The sequence below is a fragment of the Notamacropus eugenii genome, chromosome 3 (assembly GCF_028372415.1).
Source record: "Notamacropus eugenii isolate mMacEug1 chromosome 3, mMacEug1.pri_v2, whole genome shotgun sequence".
Classification (NCBI taxonomy): domain Eukaryota; kingdom Metazoa; phylum Chordata; class Mammalia; order Diprotodontia; family Macropodidae; genus Notamacropus; species Notamacropus eugenii.
In genome coordinates this window covers 208510715-208536518 of record NC_092874.1, presented here as the reverse complement: position 1 = coordinate 208536518, position 25804 = coordinate 208510715, and the positions used below count along the sequence as shown (strand labels likewise).

The window sequence follows — 25804 nt, the reverse complement described above, 5'->3', positions numbered from 1 at the left end:
TACCTCAAAATAGAAACCAGGCTTTTTGATAACAAGAATGTGGGTGTGTGTTTACATGTTTGTGTGTGTGTTTTATATTCCCAGTACCTAGTACTGGGGATATACCTTGTACATTTTTCTTGCTCCAGACCTGTTATTTCACCAATGTGCAGAACTCTGTGATGTTGAAAACTTCCTTCAACCACCAACAACAACTGACAGACTCAGAGTTTCCTGGGGTATGGAGAGATTAAATTAAATGGCCCATAAGTCTCAGAATCAGGACATAAAGACAGAGCTTCCTCATTCATGACCTGGAGTTTGATCCACAATGTTGACTCTTGCCTTACATGGATGAATGATTAATAAATTTTTGATGAACTGGATTGAATTGAATGTTACCGTTATTCCTGACCCTATATACAAAGCAAAGCATATAGTCTCCTTAAACCATAAAAACATTTGTTTTATAGTTGTTCCCCTTCTGTATTGTCTGTTCTTGGTTTGTATATTAAGAACATATTTTTCATAGAAGGAATTTGATAGGACCCATCCTCTTGCTATTTTTTCCAAACACTGTATTATTAGAATAAATTGATATAATTCACACAGAAATCTGTAAAGTCCTAAGGTTTTTTTTTATTTGGGAGTTCATTTATGTACATATGTGTGTGTGTGTGTGTATGTGTGCATGGTTGTGTGCGTGTATGTGTGTATATATATATTTAGGATTAGTTTATTTAAGACCTCTATTTCTTGTTCTGTTAAGGTAAGTATTTTATAATTGTGTAAATAATCATATTTCTTTTAGATTGTAATTTAAATTGCATACAAAATATTTCTTAACTATGTCTTGAATCATTGTGAAGTCTTCTTTTCATATTTGATTTTCTTTCTTTTCAAAAATTGATTTAGTTAAGATTATATTTTATTGGTCTTTTGAGGAGAAAAAACACAACTCTTAGCCTTAGATTTCTTTTCTGCTTGCAGTTTTGTTAGTCTCGTCTTTGATTTTCAGAATGTCTCTTCTGGGGTCTAATTGGAGATTTTTAACTTAAGGGTTGTCCATGGATTTTTTAAGTGCATGCTCATTTCATTAATCTACTCTAAGGCTACTTTGGCTTCATCCCCAATATTTTGGTATATTATCTTATTGTAATTATCTTTAATAAAGAGAAGGGAAGGAAAAGTAAGCATTTATATAACACCTCCTACTTGCCAGGCACTATGCTATGTGCTTTACAGATATCTCATTTGATCCCCCAACAATCCATCAAGGTAGGTACTGTTATCTCCATTTCATAGATGAGTTAACTAAGGCAGATGTAAGTTAAATGATTTACTCAGGATTACACATGTAATAAGTGTTTGAGACCAGATTGCAACTTGGGTCTTTCTGATTCCAGGCTGGCATTCTACCTACTGTGCCACTTTGCTCCTTCAATGAAATTAGGGATTTTTTGTATGGTTTATTATTCCAGCCACCCATTCTTGAAGACAAGTTATTTAGTCCACAATTAAATAATTTTTTAAATTGTCCCTTGTTAAATACTTTTATTGCATCAGAGTCAATTAAAGATACATTTGTTTTTCTGCATTTGTTTGTGAAGTTTTGATGCCCAAATATATGATCAACTTAAGAAGGTACTATATGCAATTGAATTATATCTAAACTCCTTTTCATTTCTTTTCACAATCACCAGAGTTGCATGATATCTAACTTTTAAAACTTCTATTCAAGCCTTTAACTTCTCATTTGTTTAGTTTTTGTTTATATTTATCTACGTTTGAGAGGAAAAAACTGAGTTAGTGAACACAGATGCATGTTATAAGTGGAGTGTGTTGCAGAATTTCTCAATCTTTTGGATATTGGCTCTCTTGGGAGTGTTTCATCCACCAGGTTAAGAGGGTAAACTAAATAGAAATGACACTGACATAATAAGGAAGACATATGATGGAAAGGGAAATTGTTATTGAACTTCGTCATATGTGGCTGAGAGACCAAACCTGTTGCTTAGAGAGCAGATTTTGGTTAACTCAAGACTGCAAGTCACACTGATTAGAAATCTTCCAGTGGAGGCAGAACCATAGATGAGTATAAGAAATTTTCTCCTGTTATACATCTTGATAAACTCATGTGTCTCATTTGGAAACTGCCTCTGTGCTGACCATTCAACTGTTGTTTCCATGTTCCTTTTTGAATCTTATATAATCCTATATTATATTCAAGAGATTTGGGAGAACAGATAACTTTTTTCAGCTCCTCTGCTAGATGATTTAATAAACTTCTACATTTTTTAGCTCTTGGTTTCTTCTCTGCCAAAAAGTTTTAGTGTCAGAAGTGGGATTTCTAATGGTCAATTTGAGAAGTCCAAAGTAGGGCAGAACTGACCTAGATGGGCTCAATCTGTATGGTGGAACGAGGTGAGTAACCTTAGGGATCCAGTGGAATGCAATATTTGTTCCTTTGTTTGAACTCTAGGTAATGTAGGGGGCTGTGTGACACCCTAACTCAAAATTTTCTCAGAGTAGGTTTAAAACAAGCCTAACCACCATTTTCAGTAAATGAATAGTCCTCTGAAATTGATTACTTAAGGAGTCTGGAAGCATTGCTGCCATTTGTTGAATTTGACCATTAATATTGTCTCAATCTTTATCTGTCTGTCTCTTTTTTTTCACTCCCTTTATATCTCTCAACCCTCCTGTGGCCATTAGAAATACGCTGGATACCTGCGTCTAATGACAGCAACCTTAATATCCTGGTGAGTATGGCACTGTGATCCAGGACACATATGCAAAGACCACCAGTTGAACCACATGCCCTGCCCAGAGGCAATCTTTTATCAGATATTTGTGTTGTGTTTTCTCATGTTCTAATATCCATTAAATTAACTGAGAGGCATTGATGAAGAGTTCACCTAATATTAGTCCTATACCTATTCACTTTGGATAACCCCAGGTTAATGAGGGAAGCTCCAATGTACATTAGATAAACTATTGACCAAGGCTGGGCATTTATGGGCCAAACACTAGCACTCCAACAGTAGGAAACACCTTTTTCTCCCATTCTATGGGGTTTTCAGCAAAATGTGCTGTGTCATGTCTGGTGTTATTAGTAGGTTCTGCTACCTTGGAAGATTTCTAAGGGGAAAATGCAACTGAACAGTAAAGTCTGCTGGAAAAAAAAATGTAGAAAGGAAGTTTAAAATAGTGACTGGGGAAGATGAATGAAATTTCATACTTGAAACAGTTCTCCCAGCTTTCTATAATCTGATGCTAAACTCTCCTCAGTAATAACAGATTTACTCTCACTTCAGACTTTTAGCTAAAGGTAAGATTTTAGGAATTTGAAAAGAAAAAGAAAAACACTTCAAGATATTTTGTCATTTCAGTCATCAGATGGGAGTTACAGAGATAAAGTTAGACAAGAAAAGAAAGTAAATACTTTTCTTGGTTTGTAGAAATGTATGGCACTATAAACTAATTAGAGAACAAATTTATAACTGAGATACAATATCATTACTGCAAATTTCCAAATTAGAGTTTAAAGATTTTTGTAAATGCTGAAATATTTTAAGAGATGAGAATGTGAAACTTCCACTGAAAATCTTTGGAAGGGAGCTAATTTACCACAGTGGCCTCTATAATTTGAAATGCTGACAACTAATAGTCTTTGGGAAATTGATATTTTGAATGAGATAACTTGTGGAAGTAAACCCAAACTAAATTATTATGTGACCCATTTAAAGGAAGACAATCATAATGATTGACCCTCTATGTATAGATCTTACCTTAATGAAAGAAACATTTGATATTTGGCATTTTGGTGATATACTTAGAAAATGGATGAATAAGAATTAAAAGAGTAGTTACTCTATACTGCTTTTTGGTATAAAGTATCAAATTGACAAGGGATGAAGTCATTTTATATGTAAGAAGATTCATAAATGCATTAGATCAAATTGATGATATTTGACTGGCAATAAGTTTAAAAATCCATACCACTAGATGTGTTATTGTTAGAATTTCAAGTTTATTTTATACAGAATGCTTTTTATTCAACAGATTTAATACAACAGATTTTTAATAAAATAGAGTTTTGGTAGATTATTTGGGCATTGATTATTAACATTAAATTGAACCAGAAATAATAAGTATTGAAGTTACAACTTCTTTACTACAGACAGATCCCAGATCAAAGATTTATTTTTCCTTAAAAGTTAGTTCAGATATGGATATTTGTCAGCCTCAAGGTTTACATAGGTCAGTGTTCTTCCAGACTTTGAGTGAACTATGATATATGCATTATGTGTATCATCACAGAATGTGGTTGTTTTCTTAATTTCGAATGATTGATTTCTGATAATATATATTTGTGTGTATGTGTGTGTGTGTGTGTGTGTGTGTGTGTGTATATATACATATATATACATATATGTATATATATATATATATATATACACATACAATATGATTGGCTTTCTTCTATACTTCTGTACCCCAGAGTTACAGAAATTACTGCATTCATGCTGAATATGAAAGTAGCTAGGATTAAATCACAGAGAACTGAAGGGTACTGCCATTCCTAGGACAGCTGATATACTGCTATATAGATGGTAAAGTGAAGTCGTCCATGAGAGTTGAGGAGACTAAGGAACTGAGTAGTTAGGATGCTGGAAGGAATATCAACATACATGTTGAAGTACTTAGAATAATAGAAAACTGAGAAAAGAGGAAGCGTGTGAGCCAGACACCAGCTCTGATACAACCTCTGTGAATAAAGGCTACCACACTTGGAAAAAAGTGTGTAATACTTGTACTACTGCATGAAAAGGACCTGGTAAACTTTGAAATGTTACATAACTGCGTACCATTATGTCTATCTTATTTGGGCCAGGAAAGGCAAAGCTTATAATAGAACAATTATCTTTAATCTATGCCTTGGTGTAGGCTTAGCTATATTGCATGACTTAACCATAATAGTGGATTTAATTTCCATAAAAATCAACAGAATGTAAGCTATTTCGTTAAGAGAACGGCAATGCTTAAGGACCACACATCTTCTGAGTCAGAACTTCATTAATAGTCATCATCAAAAGGATAGTTGGGATCTTCCTGAAATCTAAAAATGGAGAAAGAGACATGTATAAATGTCATACATTAAAGAAATCTCTCCAACACAACAACTCCAACAACCTATCTCCTCCCAAACCCAGATTCAAATACCCAGATTAAGAAATACAGTCTTTGTGGTGGTTTGTTTTCTTTGGGCCATACGTCTAAACACTGAGTGAGGACTTAGCTATTGATCCCTCTTGCCCTGGGTTCAAGCAAGCTTTGCTCAGTTTCCTTAAACAAGAAAGCATTTCTGAGATACAAGGCAAATAAATGGGTGGTGAAATAGACTAGGAGAAAGAAATGGCAAATCACTTGAGTATCTTTGCCATAAAAACCCCAAATGTGGTCACAAAGAGTCAGACATGACTGAATCAACTGAACAGTAAACATAATAGATCCTGACTCTGGAATTAGAAAAGCTGGAACTTGGACTCTGACTCTTGAATACTGGGCAGTATGACTATGGACAAATTACCATAACTTCTCAGAAGTTCAATTTCCTCATCTTTAAAATGGAGAATACCATTTTTTGGTCTACCTGTATTACAGGGTTATTGCAAGGTTCACTTGAGACTTTGGGTACAAAGGACTTTGCAACCATAAATCACTATGAAAATGCCAATGATTATCATTAAGAAAGGTCATGTAAAAAGCGGTATTTGGAAGGGTCTGATTTAGGAAAGTAAATCCAACAGAGGGGAAGTGAGCTCCTGAGTTAAACTGGCAGGAAGTAGGAGAGAGAGGAATCAAAGCTAAAACTTAAGACTTGAAATTCAGTGCTTTTCCCATGATAATCATCATACTGCCTCCCTACACCACAGCATACCTTTATCCATATCAATAAAGAAAGCAGGCTTTGCTCTGACAGCATGGAAGAAATTTAGAGCAGGAAAAGTATTGCTGTGGACTTTGGCCAGGCTCTACCATGAACCCCATTAAATTCTGATTGTTTTTATAGATTCAGAAAGAGAAGATATTCCAAGGGCAATCAAGAGCATAGTAAATATTCCACTGTGCCACAAGTCTGTCAGTCAGTAAGCATTTTCTATGCCTACCATATGTAAGGCACTGTGCTACCCAATGGAGATAGAAAGAAAAGCAAAGGACAGTCTGCGCCCTTGAAGAACACACAATCTAATGGGTAAGACTGCAAGGAAACAAATGTGTAAAACAAACTATATACAGGAAATAATCAAAAGAGGGAAGGTGTTAGATTTCAGAAGTGTTGGGAGAGGCTTCTCGTAAAAGTAGAATTAAAGTTGGCACTTGAAGAAAGCCACAAAGCCAGGAGACAGAGGTGAAGGGGAGACTATTCCAAGAATGGAAGAGAGCCAGAGAAACCACCCAGAGCTGTAAGATGGCGTGTCTTGTTCATTAAAAAACAAGGTGGCTGGTGTTACCGGATTGAAGAGTACATGGCAAGGAGTAAAGTGTGAGAAGACTGGAAAGGTAGGGGAGGGGTGGTTATGAAGGACTCTAAATGCCAAACAGGGAATTGTATATTTCCTTCTGGAAATAACAGGGAGTGCATTTAGTGTTTGTTAGGTGGTCTTTGTTAGGTGGCTTAATGGAGAATGAATGAGAATGGGGAGAGATTTAAGGTAGGCTGACTCACCCAAACCTGTTGCAATAATGTACCTATGAGGTAAAGAGGGCCTGCACCACAGAAGTGGCAGTATCAGAAGAAAGAACACAGCATATTCAAAAGATGCTACAAGGGTGAAATCAATAGGCCTTGACAACAGATTCAATATGAGAAAGGATGGGGTGAGAGATGGAGAGGAGTAAAGGATAGCACCTATGGTCTAAGCCTTGGGGCTACGAAGATAGCAGTGCCATTTACAGTAACAGGGGAAGTTTGGGTGTGGACAGTATATGGAAGAAAGATAATGAGTCCAATTTAGACATGAAAAACAAAGTTTCAGAGTTAAAACAGAGAAAGTCCTAAGATATGTACCATGTTTACTTTAAAGATTGTGTTTCTATAATTTCCCAATATCTTTAGGCTAACATGGGACCAGCCACCTAATGACAATAAAAGCAGTCACGGGATCAGGGGGGTGGCTTCTCTGAACTTCACTTCCTGAGGAATGATGGAGGAGTACAAGAATCCATGAGGAAATGAGTTTGGAGGAAGTCACACTTACTTTTCTTCATCTATTCTTGAATGCCTGTGACTGCACCCTTCCACAGTAACATTAGAGAATGCTGCTCTATTTATTGCTCATCTTCACAGAATATAGGTCCTAAGTAGGGCACTGCTCAGGACTAATTTGGGGTCTTTAAAGATCATCTAATCCAAATCTTGCTTTTTCCAGATGTTCTAAGAAACTGAGATTCAGAGAGGATAAGGGACTTGCTCTTTTTGTCTCATAGCTACTAAACTAGCATCAGAGACATAATTAGAACCTAAGTTTATGACATAAGGTACTGCTCTGTTTGTATGGAAGAAGTTCAGTTACTGAAAGTAGAAGAAAACAACCTGTTTGCACCAAAAAATTATTAAAATCCATGTATGAAAAAATATTTTTTTCTATTAAACTATCAAAACAGACATAGGAGGACAACATGGAGAACTGAACAGCCACGTTTGAGGGAAGACAAATGACTGAAGTTGCAAAAACTTTTATCCTGGAGCCTCAGTTACTGAAATGGGTTTTTCAGATCTGACCCAGAATAAGTGCATAAGGGAGGTATAGAGTTCTGCCTCAGATAAGAGGAAGAGGAGATTTGATGAGCATTATAAAACATTATACTTGGTAGATTTATAACTTCTCTGTGAAGGACTTTAAAAAGGATTCTCTCTAAAGTGCTGCCCCATGTCCCTGAAGTCACAGACCTCTGAGATAGCAAGTAAGACGCTAAAAGTAAACACTCACATTGAAAGGGTCAGGTAGCGAAAGTTTTTGTTAATGCCATCGATGACTTTCATTTCTTCTGGAGTCAACTGGAACTCAAAAGCCTGCCAGAGAAGAAAAAATATTATAACTAGGATCTGCTTATAGCACCTCAGAAAGGAACAGGCAAGTTGAATGATTGAATCAGTCACACTCTCCACTGAGACTTTGGTAACTCTGTTCTAGTGTTGGAGGTGTTTAAGCTAGGTGAAAACTAGCTACTCCCACTTGATAGCTCCAGTCTTCTTGAGGGTGGAACTTTCCTTTCCCAACACCTCCTTTTAGAATTGTAGACTTCCCCTTAATCTAGAAGTTTCCATTTAGCTATTCAGAAACGCCTTATTCAGTACGTTCATCCAACAAGTTCATGTTTAAAATTTTTTAATTCTGCTTTACATAGCAAATAATTACACAAAATTTGTTGCAAATATATTTTTCCCTTGAGATACCAAGCACATGTATGTTTGAAACCATATAGGTTTGTTTCTGAAAAAATTCAAAATCATCAAGCACACAATGATTTCTGTGTGGCTACTATAGCAAACTGACCACTTCTGATTTAGTGCAATATGTTCTTGAAGTTTCTCAACCTGTTATCAAATTGTTTCCAAATAGCCATGGCCACAAAAGTGAAAAGTTTGAGGGCAAACAGATTCCCAGTAGGTGATCATATGCATGGACATTCTGTCATTTGCATGGGCATACTCTCATTTGCATTTTGTACACCAAAGAGCTCCTTTTTTCCCCTCTGTTACCATGTAAGCCTATCTCATCACTGGTATAATCACATGATGAAGATGCACTCTTTTTGCATTTGCATTCTTGTAGTGCAAATAAATGTCAGACCATTTGAAATCCATGATCACTTACAAGACATCTTCAAACTATCATGGACTATCGCAAGCATTCAGGAGAAACAAACCTTATGGTGTTTCTCATTGCAATGTTAAGGCAGTTTTCTGATTTAACTATATCCTCCACTTATGATATTATTCTTCAATTTAAATGAGCTGATTGCCAACATTTGTTAGTGTTTCAGTAGTTTCTTTGAGGGTGTAGCCAGTGATATGCCAGTGACAGAGAAGAATAAAGGTTCAGAAGAGATTCTTTCCTTACAAAGATTAATGTAGCTATAAAAACTGTTTTAAAATGAAGCAATATGTGTAATTGCACCTTATGTACATTTTTCATGTAATACAGTGCTTCTTATTAGCCAGTCGAAATGTTCATCTTTTATATCTTAACTATCTGCTTATTTCTATCAATTGGTTGGGTGGTAAAAAATGTTAAATGAACTTTCATATTTAAACAAGATAGCTTGTGAAATTTTCCTACCATGTTCCACTACATTATGGAAGCAAGCATTCACTTTATTCTTATTTTAACTTAAAATACAGAAATAAACTTCATGTAGAAACAATTTTAAGACTGTGTCTATCTGTTGTTGAGTTAAATATTTCAAAGTTCTGTTCAAATATAATAGTCCTATATCAAAATTTAGTTTATATATGATTATTATATCATGTTAAACATATTCCAAGTTGTAAATTATTTCATTATGTTAGTCATATTCAACAAAGTTGGTGAAAATAAATTTGATATGAAGTCTTGCAGATAATTGGAAGAATATGAGGTCTTACTGGAATGCTTTTTTTAATTCTTAGAGAATTTGTCACATAACATATTCATAATTGTAATGAGAGTTCTATCTAGTATTTAGAGTTTTCATAATTAAGGACAGAATAACATTTATGTTTTATAATTATATAATGTGAATTTCAGTTTGGAGCTTTTGTACAAAATATAACAATGGTACGTTAAGCATTTCGTAAGTAAGCCTAAAACATTGTTGTAAATAGTATATTAAATTACCTGGTAGTTCACAACATACTTTTTGTTGCTATTGGAAAGGGTTTAGGGAACAAAAAATTTGAGAACCATTGTATTAGTCAACACTTCCACAGCGTGAGAAGTAAATGTGCCTGAAGCATCCTTATACTTGTTACTTCTCTTTTTCCTAATGCTATTGCTTTAACTCCTTTGTTCTGGTTTTGAAGGGGTTAGCAGGTTGGAACATGACATCTCCATTCATATGAGGTGTGACAAAACTTGAAAAACTTATAAAATATTTTAAAATCATTAAGATTCCTTCTCATATAGTTACCATGACCCCAAATGGATCCTCCTAGTAAAATTCATGCTGAAAGGCTCTATTCCCTCTGCCCAGTTCCCTTCTTCTTCATCAAGTAGCAACATGAAAGCCTTGTTTGTCTTCTTTGTGCTCCTTAGAGAAGATAATGTAGCAAAGAACCAACATTTAGGATCTATCACTTTATCTAAATTAGCTTTAGAACTAATTAAAACAGAAAATAGTAGGGCAAGTTAGGAATTCATATGAACCCTCCCAAATGCACCTCGAAACAGCTATAAAATAATACCTCAAAATGAATTCTAGAGAACCAGAAGAAATGAAAGGTTGGGATGATAAAAATTTCCAGCCCAATACAACTTGGAAAATCAGCAGAAGAGGTTTGCCTCACAGATGAAAGGGGAGCACAGTCCAATGCAGTCAGCATTCAATCAAGACATCAGTAAGATTCTGAGACCAGGTGCAAGTTAGTGGCCCTGGCTGGCACAGCAGGCCAGAGGCAAAAGGCTAGGTCCCACAGCCCCTGACCAGGAGGCAGCTGAGGGACCTCACATGCTCAGAACAGTAGACCAGTCGTGAGGTCCCTCTCTCCCAGCACAAAAAGCTTGAAAAAGTACTCCTTCCACCCTAGGAACAGAGTCCAACTTTAAGTCACAAGACTGGGAAATTAGCAATAAATGAATAAATAACCTGACCATTGAAAGATACTATGGGGACAGGGAATGTTAAAACACAAACTCAGAAAAAGACCACCATCTTACAGCATCTAATTGAAAGCTTCAAAGAAAAAATCTGAAATTGGTCTGAAGACCAAAAAGCACTCCTACAACATCCAAAAAAAACTTCTGGAAGACCTTTAAAAGGTTTGTAAAAGTTAACTAAGAGAGGCAGAAGAAAAACTGAAGAAAGAATGGGGAGTGATGCAAAAGAATAATGAAAAAAGAGTCAATAGTTTGGTGAAGGGAGCACAGAAAATAGAAAAATATGTACAAAAGTTCACTGAAGAAAACAACTCCTTAAAAAGGATTAGCCAAGGGGTCAGAGTCAAGATACCAGACTAAAAGCAGGGACCTACGTGATCTACCCCCAAACACTTCAAAAAACCTACAAAAAAGACTCTAAACAAATTCTAGAGTAGCAGAAGCCACAAAATGAAAGACTAAAGCAAATTTCCTGTCCAAGACAATCTAGAAGGTCGATAGGAAGGCTCTATCACACTGGACTAGGAGTGGAATGCAGTTCAGCATGGGCACCGCTGCATAGACAGAGTGATAGCAGGTCTTGGAGCCCTGAGTCACTGGCAGTTGCTATGGTTTCCAGATCTCTCAATCCAGTAATGTCAAAGACACCTTTGATGGTCAGTAAGAAGTGTCTCTCACCTGGCTGAGAGGGGATTGTGGTCCAACCCTAGTCACAGTACTGGCCCCAGCCCCATCCCTGGCCCTAGGGTGGCAGCAGTCACTGCTAAAACTGAGGCTACTTCAGGAGCCCTCCACTTAACAAAGAGCTCAAAAGTCAAGTAATTGGCTGGGGAAATGAGTAAACGGGGTGGAGAGAGAAGAAATAGATTATAGATTTTTACCTTCTCAGTGAAGAGGCATTTTCTTATGTCATTGGGGACAAGGAGGATCAAAATATACAGCCAGAAGAGGACAACAAATACAAATTGATCTCAGGTCATGGGAAAGCTCAAAAAGGATTTTGAAAATCAAGTAAGATAACTAGAGGAAAAACTAGGAAGAGAAATAAGAGAGATGTAAGAAAATCATGAAAACAAGTCAATGACTTGCTAAAGGAAACCTCAAAAAAAGCTGAGGAAAATTTTAACACCTTTAAAATTAGATTAAGTCAAATGGCAGAAGAGGTCCAAAAAGCCAATGAGGAGAAGAATGTCGTAAAGAGAAGAATGATCCAAAAGGAAAATGAGGTACAAAAGTTCACTGAGGAAAATAATTATCTAAAAATTAGAATGGAGCAAATGAAATCTAATGAGCTTATGAGAAACCAAGAAATTGTAAAACAAAACAAAAAAAATGAACAAATAGAGGAAAACATGAAGTGTCCTACTGGAAAAACAACTGACTGGGAAAATAGATCCAAAAAACACAAATTATAAATTATTGAACCACTTGAAAGTCATGATAAAAAAAAAAGGACCTAGACATCATCCCTCAAGAAATTATCAAGGAAAATTGCCATGATATTCTAGAGCCAGAGGGTAAAATAGTAATGGATAGAATCCACCAATCACCTCCTGAGAGAGATCCCAAAAAGAAACCTCCCAGGAATGTTGTAGCCAAATTCCAGAGTTCCCAGTTCAAGAAGAAAATATTGCAAGTAGCCTGAAAGAAGCAGTTCAAATACTGGGGAAACACAATCAGGATTACACAAGATTTAGCAGTTTCTACAATAAGGGACCAGAGGGCTTGGAATATGATATTCCAGACATCACAGGAGATAGGATTCAAACTAAAAATCACCTACCAAGCAAAACTGAGTACAATACTTAAGGGGAAAATGGAAGTTCAATGAAATAGAGGACTTCCAAGTATTCTTGTTGAAAAGACCAGAGCTGAATAGGAAATTTGACTTTCAAATATAAGAAGGAAGAGAAGCATGAAAAGGTAAATAGAAAAGAGAAACCATAAAAGACACATTAAAGTTGAACTGTTTACATTACTACATAGAAATATGATATTTGGAACTCATGAGACCTTTCTCAGTATTAGGATAGTTAGAAGGAATGTGCATGTGTGTGTGTGTGTGTGTGTGTGTGTGTGTGTATGTATATATCTGCATGTGTGTGTGTGTAAGGGTATGTAAGTGTGTGTGTATATATATGTACACACACACACATACATACATACAGAGACAGAGAGAGAAAGAGAGAGAGGACAGGATGAGCGGAACATGAAAGGATGATATCTAAAAAAGAAATTAAGAGTTGAGAAGAATGTACTAGGAGAAAGAGAAAAGGAGAGGTAGAATGTACTAAATCATCTCACATAAAAAAAGCAAAAAAGAGCTTTTACAATAGAGGAGAAGAGGCGGAAGGTGAGAGAGGGAATAAGTGAGCTTTCTTCTCATTTTATTTGGCTTCAGGAAGGAAAACATACATACTCAATTGGGTACAGAAGTTTCTCTTACCCTACAGGAAAGCAGGGAGGAAGGAAATAAGAGAGAGGGGATAATACAAAGGAGAGTAGATTGGGGAAAGGTGTAATTGGAAGCAAACACTTAGGTAAAAGGACAGATCAAAAGAGAGAATAGGATAAATGAGAGGCAGGAGAGGACAGAGGGAAATATAGTTAGTTTTATGGAAGGGTTTTGCATCACTACTCATGTATAACATATATTGAAATGATTGCCTTCTCAATGATGATGGGTAGGGAGGGAGGAAGAGAGAGAATGTGGAACTCAAATCTTTGAAAATTAATGTTGAAAACTGTTTGACATGCAATTAGGAAATAAGATATATAAGCAATGGGGTATAGAAATCTATCTTGCCATACAGAAAATAGAAGGTAAAGGGATGAGAGAAGGAGGGGGGGGGGTGATAGAATGGAGGGCAGATTGGAAGAAAGGTTAATCAGAATACATGCTGCCCTGGAGGAAGGTGAGGGGAAGATGGGGAGAAAATTTGAAAATCAAAATGTTGTGAAAATGAATCTTGAAAACCAAAAATAAATAATTTTATATTTAAAATAAAAAATAAATTAAAAAAAAAAGATTGGCCAAATGGAAAAGTAGGTACAAAAGCTCAATGAAGAAGATAATTGCTTAAAAATGTCACTTAGGAAAGTGCAAGCTAACAATTCCATGACGCATGAAGAATAAAACAAAATGAAAAAATAGAAGAAAATGTGAAATGTCTCATTGGAAAAATAACTGACCTGGAAAACAGATCCAAGAGAGATAATAAAAAGCAATTGAAACCATGATAAAAAGAGACAGAGACATAGAGAAACAGAAACAGATTGAGATCTTGAACATCATATTTCAAGAAATTATCAAGGAAAACTGCCGTAATATCTTAGAACCAGAAGGTAAAATAGAAATTAAAAGAATACATCCATCACCTGCTGAAACAGATCCCAAATGAAAACAACCAGGAATATTATAGCCAAATGCCAGAATTCCCAGATCAAGGATAATACTTCAAGCAGCCAGAAAGAAACAACTGAAATACTGTGGAGCCAAGTCAAGATTATACAGGATTTAGCAACTTCTACATTAAAGGACTGAAGGGTTTGGAACATGATATACCAGAAAGCAAAGGAACTAGTATCACAACCAAAAATCACCTACCTAACAAAACTAAACACATCAACCTCAAGGGAAAATTGATATTTAATGAAATACAGAGCTTTCAAGAATTCCTGATAAAAAGACCAGAGCTGAACAGAAAATGTGACTTTCAAATACAAGACTGAAGAGACACATAAAAAGGCAAAAAGGAAAGAGGAAAAAAAAACTAAGGAATTCAATAAGGTTAAACTGTTTACATCGCTACATGGGAAGAAGATATTTGTAATTCTTAAGAACTCTATCACTATTAGTACAGTTAGAAGGAGAGTACAGAGAAAGGGAGGGTGTGGGCATAAGTTGATTTTGATGACATGACATAAAAAAGAGAGATGGAAAAGAGGATTGCACTGGGAGAAGAGGAAAGAGAAGTAGAATGGATAAATTATTTCACATGGAAGAGACTTAAAAAGGGAATAACATACAAACTCAGTTGGATATAGAAATCTATCCTACCATACTGGAAAGCAGAATGGGAGGGGGAGGGCAGAGAAGACAAGCAGGGGAACTGATAAAAGGGAGAACAGATTGAGGGAAACAGTGGCCAGAAGCAAAACAGTGGTGAGGAGGGGCAGGGCAAAAATAATGAGAAGGATGAACAGGGGAAAATAGGATGGAAGAAAATAAAGAGTAATCATAACCATAAATGTGAATGGGCTGTACTCACCCATAAAATGGAAGCAGACAGCAGAGTGGATTAAAAACAAAAATTCTGCAATATGCTGTTTACAAGAAACACATCTGAAGCATACACACACAGTAAAAGGAAGGGGCTGGAGCAGAATCCACTATGCTTCAGCTGAAGTACTAATTAAAACAGAAAACTTAAAAATTTTAAAGTACAAAGAAGTTCTGGATTTAATGTCTGCCTTCTCAGGTAGTCAGAAGGGTAGGGAGAATAATAGGAGGGGTGACAAGGAGGGACAGAGTGTACTTTTATCAGATCTCCCAAGGAGAGATTTCAAACTAAATATCTGAGATATCATAAATTTAGTATGTCCAAAAAAGAAATCATTATCATTTCCCCTCAAAATAATACTGATTCAAATTTCCCAATTTCTGCCTACCAGGTTCATAATCTTGGTGTTATCCTAAATCCCTCACTTTATCTCACCCCACAAATATAATTAGTTGCCAAATCTTGATTTTTAACCTCAATATCTCTTATATCTCATCTCCTTTGTCTGCTCAGACAGCTACCATCAGCATTTCTAAACTGGATTAATGGTCACTTTCCTTCAAGTCACTCCCCAATTTAGTTCCTTCTCCTCATTGCTGACAAAGTGATTAACCTTAAGTGCAGATCTCACTGTGTCATTTTCTTATCCAATAAAATCCTTATCACCTTGAAGATAAAATAAAGACTTCTCCATAATCTGGCCCCAACCTATATTTCTCTTGGTTGCTCACACAGAACACTGTATCTCTTCTCTTTTCCTATATACTGGCCATCCCCTATACCTGAAAGATGCTCTCTCTTCACCTCTACCTCACAGAATCCCTTTCTTCCTTTGGTATATCTCAAGTACCAACTTCTGTATGAAGTTCTTCCTGATCCCCGTAACTGCTAATGCTCTGCCTCCCTTACTACTATGTATTTAACTACTTTGTATTTCTCTTTATATTATGTATTTGCATGATATAATGTGAATAAATACAAAGCAGTTATTTCAAAGTGTGTGTGGCATAACCACACACACTGTCTCCTACAAAAACTGAAGTGAACAAGCAGTTTCTTAGAGATCTTTTGAGAATAGCAGAGAATGTGGGTGAAGTCACATTTCTATTCACCAGACTGAATCAGTGAAGTCCACTACACACTTCAAAAATCATCTCCTTAATGACCAATTTTCAGACTTCTCTATTTTTCATCATTTTCTCCAGTTTTCCATTCACCAACACCAGTATTTGTGCAGCTGCTTAAACCAACTCTGCCCATGCCTCTTTACCCCAAAGTTCTCCTTGATGCGCTTTTCAGTGAAGCTCTTTGCCAAGACGACCACCCCTCGTTGAATCTGGTATCGGAGAGCAACCTGGGCTGGAGTTCGATTGTGCTTCTTGGCAATGGCTCCCAAAACTGGGTCTTCAAGAAGAATGGGAGACTTTGGATCTACCCTGTAAGGGAAAACAAATCTGTGGTCAGGGCAACTGATCAGAGTTGAATGCTATGTAGATAGTAATCATCCTTTAGGTTTTTACATTTTTCAAAGTATTTCCATAAATGTATCATTTGGACCTCATAATAATACAAGAGGAAGGCAGGGTTAAAGTTATCTTTAACTTTAAAGTTATCTTCTCTTTACATACAATGAAATGGGGCTTAAAAAGGTTAAATTATTTCTTCAAGATCATGCAACTAGGAAAATGCCGGAAGTGAAATGGGAGTCAAATCCGGTTAATTATAACTCCACAATGAATGCTGTTTCCACTACTCAATGTTGCATAATTTGTAAGTATGCAAAAATTTCGGTAATCAACTTTATTAGTGATTAAGGAATCACTTACAGACCCCCTTCCTCACCGTTGAGTCTCTCTGTGAGATCCCAAAGCACTGTATGCTACCAATATGATATCTTTTGACTTGCAGAACTCCAATAATTTGCCCTGATTCAGGTAAGGATGACATTCCACCTGCAGTACAATAAATACTGGTTTTAGGTTATAAAAATTAGCTGTATGAAGCCAAAAAGAACAATATTAAGCATTTTAGTCATTGAAGGACTTGAGAATTACCTAGTTACACCCCAAATCACAGAATATTAGCACACTATGTGTCTACTTAAGACCCTTTGCACATACAGCCATTGGGGATGAAAGGGGTAGAAAAAGTAGTTTTGAATTAAGGAAAAGACTAAAATGAATTAATAAAGGATGCAAGATTCAGATACTGCCATTGATGAATAGTTTAATGCCTGAAAGAAGTAGGAAAGAACTTTCCTTTAATAAAAAATCTTGAAATATGTTGAAAGAAACAGCGCTTTCAGGTATTAATTATCTGAGCAGTTGTGAATAGAAAATCAACTATTTAATAAAAATAGATTCAAATGATCTTATGGATTACATAAGATGAAAACATGCATGTCTGTAAAGTTTAATACCTTAAAGGATTAAAGAAATGTTTTATTTATTAAAAACTAGGAAAATGTGAGTGTGAAGAAATAGTTTCAAGAACAAAAAATGTGATGTACGTTCATAATGAAGATAAGAATTACAGGCAGTTATTTTTCCTCCATTCATTTGTCAGGAAGAGGAAGTACAGGAAAGAAAGTGCACTAGAAAAAGAATTGTTTTACCTGGTTGCAGACAGGTTTATATTTCAGCCCAGTTTTATTCAGGATCATTTCCAATTGCCTGCGGTTAAAGTTGGACACTCCAATGGACTTCACAAGGCCTGCATCCTTACATTTCTCCATGGCCTGAGTAGAGAAGGATTGTGAACCACTATGGAACCTTGGAGAGCATGTTGAGTAGAATCCCCCATTGATCCCCTAGCCTTGATCTTTTCACTTCCTCTCCTCTTGTTTGAAAAAAGGACCTCAGGAGAAAACATGTCACAGAATTAAAACCTGGAAGGGGCTTAAGATAAAATTTAGTCAGAATTTGTTTTTTTTTTCTTTTTTGGTCAAGGAAAGCAGGATCTAGAGAAGATATTGAAAAATACCACGTTGTAAGCAAACAAACCATGATTTGAGTTCAGGTCTTCTGACTTCTTTACTACACTGATTCGGAGGACAGCTCTTCACCAGGCATATTTCTACTTTTCAAAAAAAAATATTAACTGAATTTCATGCATGTGGCATTGACTCCCATATATATTTTCAGTCAAAGTATGAAAATCTGGCAGTTAAGTGATCATTTCAGTAAGTGAAATTTAAAATCATAGGAGCTAAAAGTAAGATATTACAAAATATCAAATTAGCCTTTACGCCTGAAATGGGTGACAAAATCTCTGCTGTCAAGAAACAAAAACAGTAACAACCACCAGAACAAAAACCTCTCACCCCCAGCTTTTATCTATTTTCTCTTGTCTTTACTTTTGTATTTCCTAGCACACTAATTACTCTCTCCCTTGCCATTCCCATTCAATTAGTCCTGGGTTCTTTTCCCTTGATCTTAATATAACAAGACGTCTGAATTTCTTGGAGGTTAGAAGAAATCCTGGAAGTGTACCTCTTCTCTTCTCATCTCCACCCACCTCAGGGGACCCAAGATTCCATTGTTTCCAACAGAGGCAGCTTCAACAATATCTTAAAGTACATAGTTCCCTGAATTTTCTAATTAGTGTATCAATTCTCATATAATCCACACTTATCTTCTTTTTATATTAATGTAGAATAATAAAGTAAATCATTAGGGTCAAGACACTTCACTGTATTTTAGTCCAATTGTCCTCATTATTCAAATGACAGCTGAGATGACTCACTCAACATTCCCACATCAGTGTCAGAGCTAAAATTAGAAGTCTAGGTTTCTAGTCCTGCACATGTTCCATTTCACAAGGTGCCTTGCACCTTTTCATTTGATTAAATTCAGTTCCAGCTACCTGAGGATCTTTCTCTCCAGTCACAATCACTTTTAGGCAGGGCAAACCACCTCAAAACAGCAGGATGTTTTTTGTTTTCTATTTGCACAAGTCACCTACCTCCCAAGTTTCACGCAAATCTACAGAGTCACGGATAACTTTCTGATTTTCATCCATTGGAAACATCTCTTTGGCAGGCTGTAATTGGAGAAGGAAAACTTGTCTTTTGGTGACTCTCAAGTGAGTGAGTGATTCTATTCAATTCAACCTACTTTGTATGTTGCATAAGGCACAGTGTCAGATGCCACAAATAAAACATGAAATGATGTTGAATGTCTGGACTTATAGGAGCTTATCAACTAGAAGAAATCAAATACATAGATAATTATAATACAAATGCAAAGGATCAGAGATGTAGACCTGGAAAAAATCTTAGAGATTATCTATCTAATCAAACGTTCTCATTTTTTTATATATTTAAAACTTGATTGATAATTTGTTACACAAAACATTTCTCAACAACATTGAATTAAATCTCATGAAGAAGCATATTTCCTGAAACAATTAAGCAAAACTGACTAATTTAATTACATGGTTCTGTATGTGCATGTAACACTTTTTAACTTGGTAGTCTACTGAGGTTTAAAAAAAAAAGATGTGAACTTGAATAGTGGAGAACTTTTTGTAAAATTGTAGTCATGTGCATCCATTCATTCACTCACTCATAAAGCATTTATTAAGCACCTATGAGGGCTTAAAGGTCCTGTGCTAGGCTCTGGGTTTACTGAAAGGAAATAATTCACTACTGAATAGTTTTAGTAATTGCTCTTTTGTTACCTGTGGCCCAGAGCCACACTGTTAAACTTTCAATTCATTTTTATTTCTTCACTGGTTAATTAGCAGTCCATAGTTTTAGTTTGTTTTGCTTGAATAAATTCCCCCTCCCTCCTCTAACACATTCATTCCTCTTCCCTCTCTTACTCCCATCTTCTCCCTCCTTAGTCCAGTAAAGTCTACTGTTCATTTTACCTTTTTTTTCTTTATGGTTCCTTTTCCCAGCACAGATAATAGTATGGTTCATGCATCCCTTCATCCTCCAACCTTCTCTTTCTATAGGATATCTGTCTCCTTTAAACACCCATACAGCTTTTTAGCACTCTAATAAATCTCTAAGTTTTTTCCTACTACCTTTGACGCACAGTTATTGGACCCTGCTGATTGTATGCCTCTTCCTAGAAATGAATTCCCCAATACGGAGACTCTAGGCATTCACCACTATGACCAGTCTCATCTCTTAAGGTTAAATGAGGATATCCTTAGGAAATGTTTACTTGTAGGCATCTACTTTAAATATTAGCACACTGACACACAAAACTATCAACATTTATCTGTAGTCCTCTAAACAAAGTGTGAATAAGGGCAAAACATTCCTTCAATTCTCATAGAAGCAGAGGTGAAAAATGCTAAGACAGAAAAGAGAGAAATGTGGTCAAAAAGTCTTTGTACACCTAGAGGGGGTTCTAGTACTTACTTTAAGTGAGACAGGAAAATGTATAATATAAAGGTCAAGGTAATCAAGCTGGAGGTTCTTCAAGGTCTCTTCCAGGGCAGGCCTGACCAATTCTGGGCGGTGGCATGTGCTCCATAGCTAAAGGGATTGATGGAATATTCAAAGTAATGTTGTATATTCTTTATCAAACAATATCAACAGAAGGGACAAATTATGTCAATGACAGGATAGCAGATTGAGTTCCCAGAATGGCCAATTTACAGAAAAATTATGAAAAGCTCCTAAAGTTCATTCTTATCACTTAATCTCCGTGCCTGTTCCTTTCTTTGTAAAATGAGGGATAATAAATAAAATGCTATCTACCTCCAAGAGTTCTTCTGAGGTTCAAAAGAGATGTCACATGCTTTGTAAACTGCAAAAGTGACCTCTTTGGGAACTCAAGAAATTTACCCACTACAGGGAGGGTCCTGAACTGCCTGTTGAAGGAGGTTCTGAGTGAATGTACACCCAGTGTGGAGACATCTCTGAATCAGGGCGTTATAAACGAAGTACTAGACAATCCTGGAGCTAGAAATGTAAAGAAGACAAGTACTCATGGAGTGAGGTGCTTTAACTAGGCCAAACCTACTTGAGATCTCCTCCCAACTCAGGTTAATGCTAGAATTTTGAATATTCATGAAACTGTGTTTTGGCAACCTACTGAGATTTTCTTCCACCTATGCAAGGAAGCAGTAGCTACAGAATCAAATGTCAAAAAGATGACAGAAAGTAGGCACTGAGATACAACACTTTCATTTTCACCTTGTCTGTTGGGTAAGTATCTAATTTTCCCTACATTGTTTCCTAAGATTGAACTTCATTTTAGATACCTTTAATACAATTTAATTACCTGCCCCCAACAAATTAATGTCATGACCAACATCTTCTACAAGTCTCAAAGTAGAAGTGGTAGAAACCAGCCACCGTGGGGGACCAAAGGAAAAGAATAAGAATGAGTTAGAAACAATTGATCAAGTGTATTTTAATCATCTTCTAGTCTAAAAGTAGGTAAATATGTAGAACAAAACAAGACTATGAGAAAACCTTTAAATTAAGCCTCAGAAACTGTTATTTAAATAGTATGTTATTGAATTTCTACCAAATTGCAGTGCATATTACTCCTGTTCAGAAGCAGTTAAACCCATGCAACCTTCCTTAAAAAGAAGTTACAGTCGTGTAACTTTTTGTCTTGTCTTTAAGGCATTGTTCTTTTGTTTCCCCAATGAAAAGGTGCTTGTCAAAAACGATCAACAATCAACTACATATTTATGATTTGTATCTTTTGCATTAAATCTGGAATTTAATTTTCTGTTAGACAATTTATTCCTGATTTTAAAAAAATACAGGTTTGTTAAACACGAATTTCCACAATAAGTATACCATTTTCCTTCAAATTGACTCCACTTTTGATCCATTAATTTAAAAATATCCACCAATTGATCATCCCTGTACATCCTTCTAACCGTTTAGTCAAGAAATTTACATCCTTACTAAAAGTAGGAATAATTTAGATTTTAGTCTTCAATATTAAATTTAAACTGTTAGCATTGTTATGAAACAGTGAGTTAAAAATAGTGAGTCTTATGAATACCAAAAAAATTACATTTGGCTTGTCATAATAAGAGGAATAATCTCACTGCTGCTCATCCTGAAAATATGGTTACAACAGCTCCTTAATAGTTTTTCCTGGAGGTGCTCATTTTTCTCATGGTCTCTGAGATGATTTTTTAGCTATTTATTTGGGAAAATTAAATGTCTAGCTATTTTACAGTGTCTTATAGCAGAGTAAGCTCCTGAAGAACAAAGACAGTGTGTATTCTTTAATGAATATCCTGCACAAGGGTGCATCTTGTTTTTAACTGAGTGGCCAATCTACTTTTGAAATTAAATGACTGAGAGTTAAATTCCATGGTTTCTCATCAACACTAGCTAGCCTTCCTCTTTTCCTTTATGCAGCAAAACACGTTTTTGTTGTTCAGATTGCCTTGGTGGGGAGGATTCCTCTTTGTTCCACATAGCATACTGTTTGTAGTTCATCACATTTTCTTTAACATGAAAAAAATCCCACAAAACTCAATCACTTTTTTGTATACCTTGCCTGTGTAGAATATGTCCTTTCTGGTCACTGTCCCATCTGCAATTTTTGCTCGGATTGCCTGTCCAACTTCTTTTTCATTTTCATATAGAAAAGCCCCATCAATATGGCGGAAGCCCACTTCAATAGCCACCTTTGTGGCTTTCTCACCTTCACTTTTGGGAACCTAGAGATTCAAAGGGAAAGAATTTCAACATGGACAAAGACACCTTAACCCAATGGACCTCCTTTCCTGAACATGGTCCTTTAATTAGTTTCTCCTTGTGAACCTCCTTATCTATACATGGTCCTTTAACTGGAGTTCCTCCTTCCCTCTATCTCTCCAGCTTCACCTTCTCCCTTGCTTGTCTTTTCTTGGTCAAGTACTACTCAAGTTCTTCCACACACAGCTGCATTTTGTTATTTATGTTCTTCAGGTCCCGATGCTTGTTCATTTTTCCATTTGGCCATTCTAAGAAGTGTGAGACTATTAGGCAATAGAAAGAATTAGACATTTTGCCAGATACATGTCTGCCAGGGTCAGCTGAGTTCCTTGGCTTGGACTTTAGCCTTAGGGTTTAGTTTTAGGATCCGTTTGTACATTCCATACCTTTCCTCCTCCCACAACCCATAGTTTAACAGAATGTTTTGTTTAAAGTTCATTGAGTATCAGGCTACTGGAAGACAGCAGAGTACTATGACAGAAAACTGAGCAATACTAATTGACATTGCAAAGTCAGTAAGGCCTAAAGGAGGAAAAAAGCTTTCCACAATGAAAAGTGTGAGAGAAAACATTCAGTGCATTACAGGAAAAATGAAAAAAGATAAACTTAGGAGAATCACTACCAATCATGGATTGGGGAAAAAAGAGAAAGTTAACTTGGTATTCACTATCCATGACTATACACTTAAACTAAAATTCAAGAATCCCCTTAAAGGGCAAGACAGAGAGTTCAGAATTACTGTTAGGTAGTCTATATCTATAACCTCAGCTGTCGTATTAATAAGGATAAGAGGGCAAAATCATAGAGTTAGAAATATTGGGAGTGAGATTTTGCCAACAACTACTTTAGGTACAGATGTGGAAAGACAAATGAATCAGAAAAGAGTTAGAGCCATCCAATCAAGAAATAGGCTAAATAATGATATTGCAGTTAACTGGCTACTTAGTCAGCTCAATATAACTTATTTTTGAATTATATATAAAGTTTTGTACATTTTGACATGCATATATAATATTGTATGTATGTTGTTGTTATGTATTCTCTTTACCGTTGCTAGAGTTTGCCTCATTGGAAGCAGCTTGTAAGTGGTGCTTTGAATTCTGACAGGTATATTTTCTGTGTACTGTATTTATATTGTGAGAGTTGTACTATAAGGAAAGCTGAGCATCACAGAATTAATGCTTTCAAATTGCGGTGCTGGAGAAGACTTTTGAGAGTCCTTTAGACAGCAAGAGGAGAGATCAAATCCATCAATACTTAAATTATTTCAGGCTATTCACTAGAAGGTCAATACCGAAGCTGAAACTTAAATACTGTGGCCACAAAGTGAGAAGACGGGACACAATGGAAAAGACCTGATGTTGGGAAAGAGAAAAGGCAAAAGGAAAAGGGGACAGCAAAGGAGGACATGGATAGACAGTGTAATGGAAACAATGAACATGAACTTGGACAGACTGAGAGATAGTGAAAGGCCTGTTGTGCTATGGAGCATGGAGTCAGGCATGACTGAACATCAACAGACGCTATCTGCCACGGATGCTCCTCTCCTCTCCTCTCCTCGTACACTCCTAAAGGCTTTTTCAAACTCAGGGCTTAGGGAAAAACCTTTCTCCCTCCCCATCTGAGGGCTGATCTCACCTTAACTTTGTTTTTCCAGCCTGGGAAAAACTACAACTCCGAGACTCTCCGTGGCCAGCCAGCGGTGACTAAATACGATATATGATGCATTTACCACAGTGTCAGGTTTACACAGAAATTCACTATCCTGCGTTTGCTACGTAATTGTTTATTTCTCCCCCCAAAGAGTCTCTAACGCCAAACTGGGTAGCACAGGAAGGGAATTAGGATTACACACTTCATCTCCCCTCCCAGCGCCCACAAATCCCCCTGCTCTCTATACTTACTCTTCTGGGTGCGTAAGTACCAAATCCCAGCACCGGGATAGTATTCCCATCATTCATTGTCACCCTGTGAGATCTGGAAAGAGCCATTTCTTTTCACCTCACAGGTCAGGTCAGCTCTGGGCAGTCGGAAAACCCACGCAGAGGGAAAGATTAACTGACAGAAGCCTTGGCTTTATACATTTCTACTCGATTGCCCAACGAAGCTCAGAGGGAGGGGCAGGGTTTAAAGTTGCACAGGCAGGGGTGGAGGGAGCAGCAAGCCAGAAATCACTTCTTTACAGTTTCCCTAGAAGTGTGGCTGCACGGAAATGTTTGAGCAAATAAAGTATTCATTTGACTTCAGTGTGATTGCTGTCCCCTTTTTCAGTAATTGTTCCTAAAGAATGGTGGGCTCAGAGGGGGAGGACAAGGGAAGGAGGAGGGAGGGAAAGAGGAAGGAAGAAGGGGGTTTAGGGAAGAGAAAGAGATAACAAAGTGGGAGGAGAGTAATGGGAAGGAGGAAGGGAGAGGAAAACTAAGTAGGGGAACTGATATGGACAGTCTTCCTGGCCCTTTCCTCTGGAAGGCAGTACACGATGACTTTGAAAGGAAGCAATGTCCCTAAAGTGCCCCTGTAGGAAAATGAGTTCTGCAGGCACAGCTCCATCTGCCTTGCTTGCCAAAATCCCATTGTGGTTACATACTGGGTAAAAGGAATTATTTTTTTTCCTGTTTTTTGTGGTTTTAAATAGGTTTATCTACTATTCTAGTCATAGTAATATTACCACTGAAATGTTTATTTTTTCCTTTATCTTTGATACTTTTGACTTTTGAACTGAATTAAGACCAGCATTTCTTAATATTTTGGGAAATTTTTCTGTCTTTTTATAATGATTGGTGTATGCTTTTTAAACTCTTCCACTGGTTTTACCACTTGAATTTTTTAATCTAGTTTCTAATTTGTTTTCTTTTACACTGATTTAGTTTCTGATGAGCATTTTTCCTATATTTCGTTGATTTATACGATTTATATCACAGATGCTTTTAATTAACTGAGAGCCATTGATGAAGAGTTCATCTAATATCAGTCCTATACCTATTCAC

General features: G+C 36.5%; 1 protein-coding gene across 1 annotated transcript; it reads right to left on the bottom strand.

Annotated features, from left to right (window-relative positions):
- Positions 1–3992: 3992 nt before the first annotated feature.
- Positions 3993–25149, bottom strand: LOC140533863 (prostaglandin-E(2) 9-reductase-like). Its single transcript, XM_072654189.1, has 9 exons — positions 24722–25149; positions 22613–22780; positions 20502–20618; positions 19091–19168; positions 17742–17864; positions 16970–17079; positions 16398–16563; positions 7977–8059; positions 3993–5101 (listed from the first exon to the last, which is right to left on the bottom strand). Exons 1-9 carry the CDS (start codon positions 24806–24808, stop codon positions 5059–5061), a joined length of 975 nt encoding a protein of 324 aa, XP_072510290.1. The 5' UTR covers positions 24809–25149; the 3' UTR covers positions 3993–5058.
- Between the last annotated feature and the right edge of the window lie 655 nt (positions 25150–25804).

What these genes read in the sequence shown, in the direction of transcription:
- LOC140533863 (XM_072654189.1), bottom strand. Translation starts at nt 24,808, where the DNA reads ATGGCTCTTTCCAGATCTCACAGGGTGACAATGAATGATGGGAATACT. An exon ending in ATTTTCCTGTCTCACTTAAA is followed by an intron (nt 19,169 to 20,501) that starts GTAAGTACTAGA and finishes CTCCAATTACAG; the next exon opens with CCTGCCAAAGAGATGTTTCC. An exon ending in ATAAACCTGTCTGCAACCAG is followed by an intron (nt 17,080 to 17,741) that starts GTAAAACAATTC and finishes ATTGTACTGCAG; the next exon opens with GTGGAATGTCATCCTTACCT.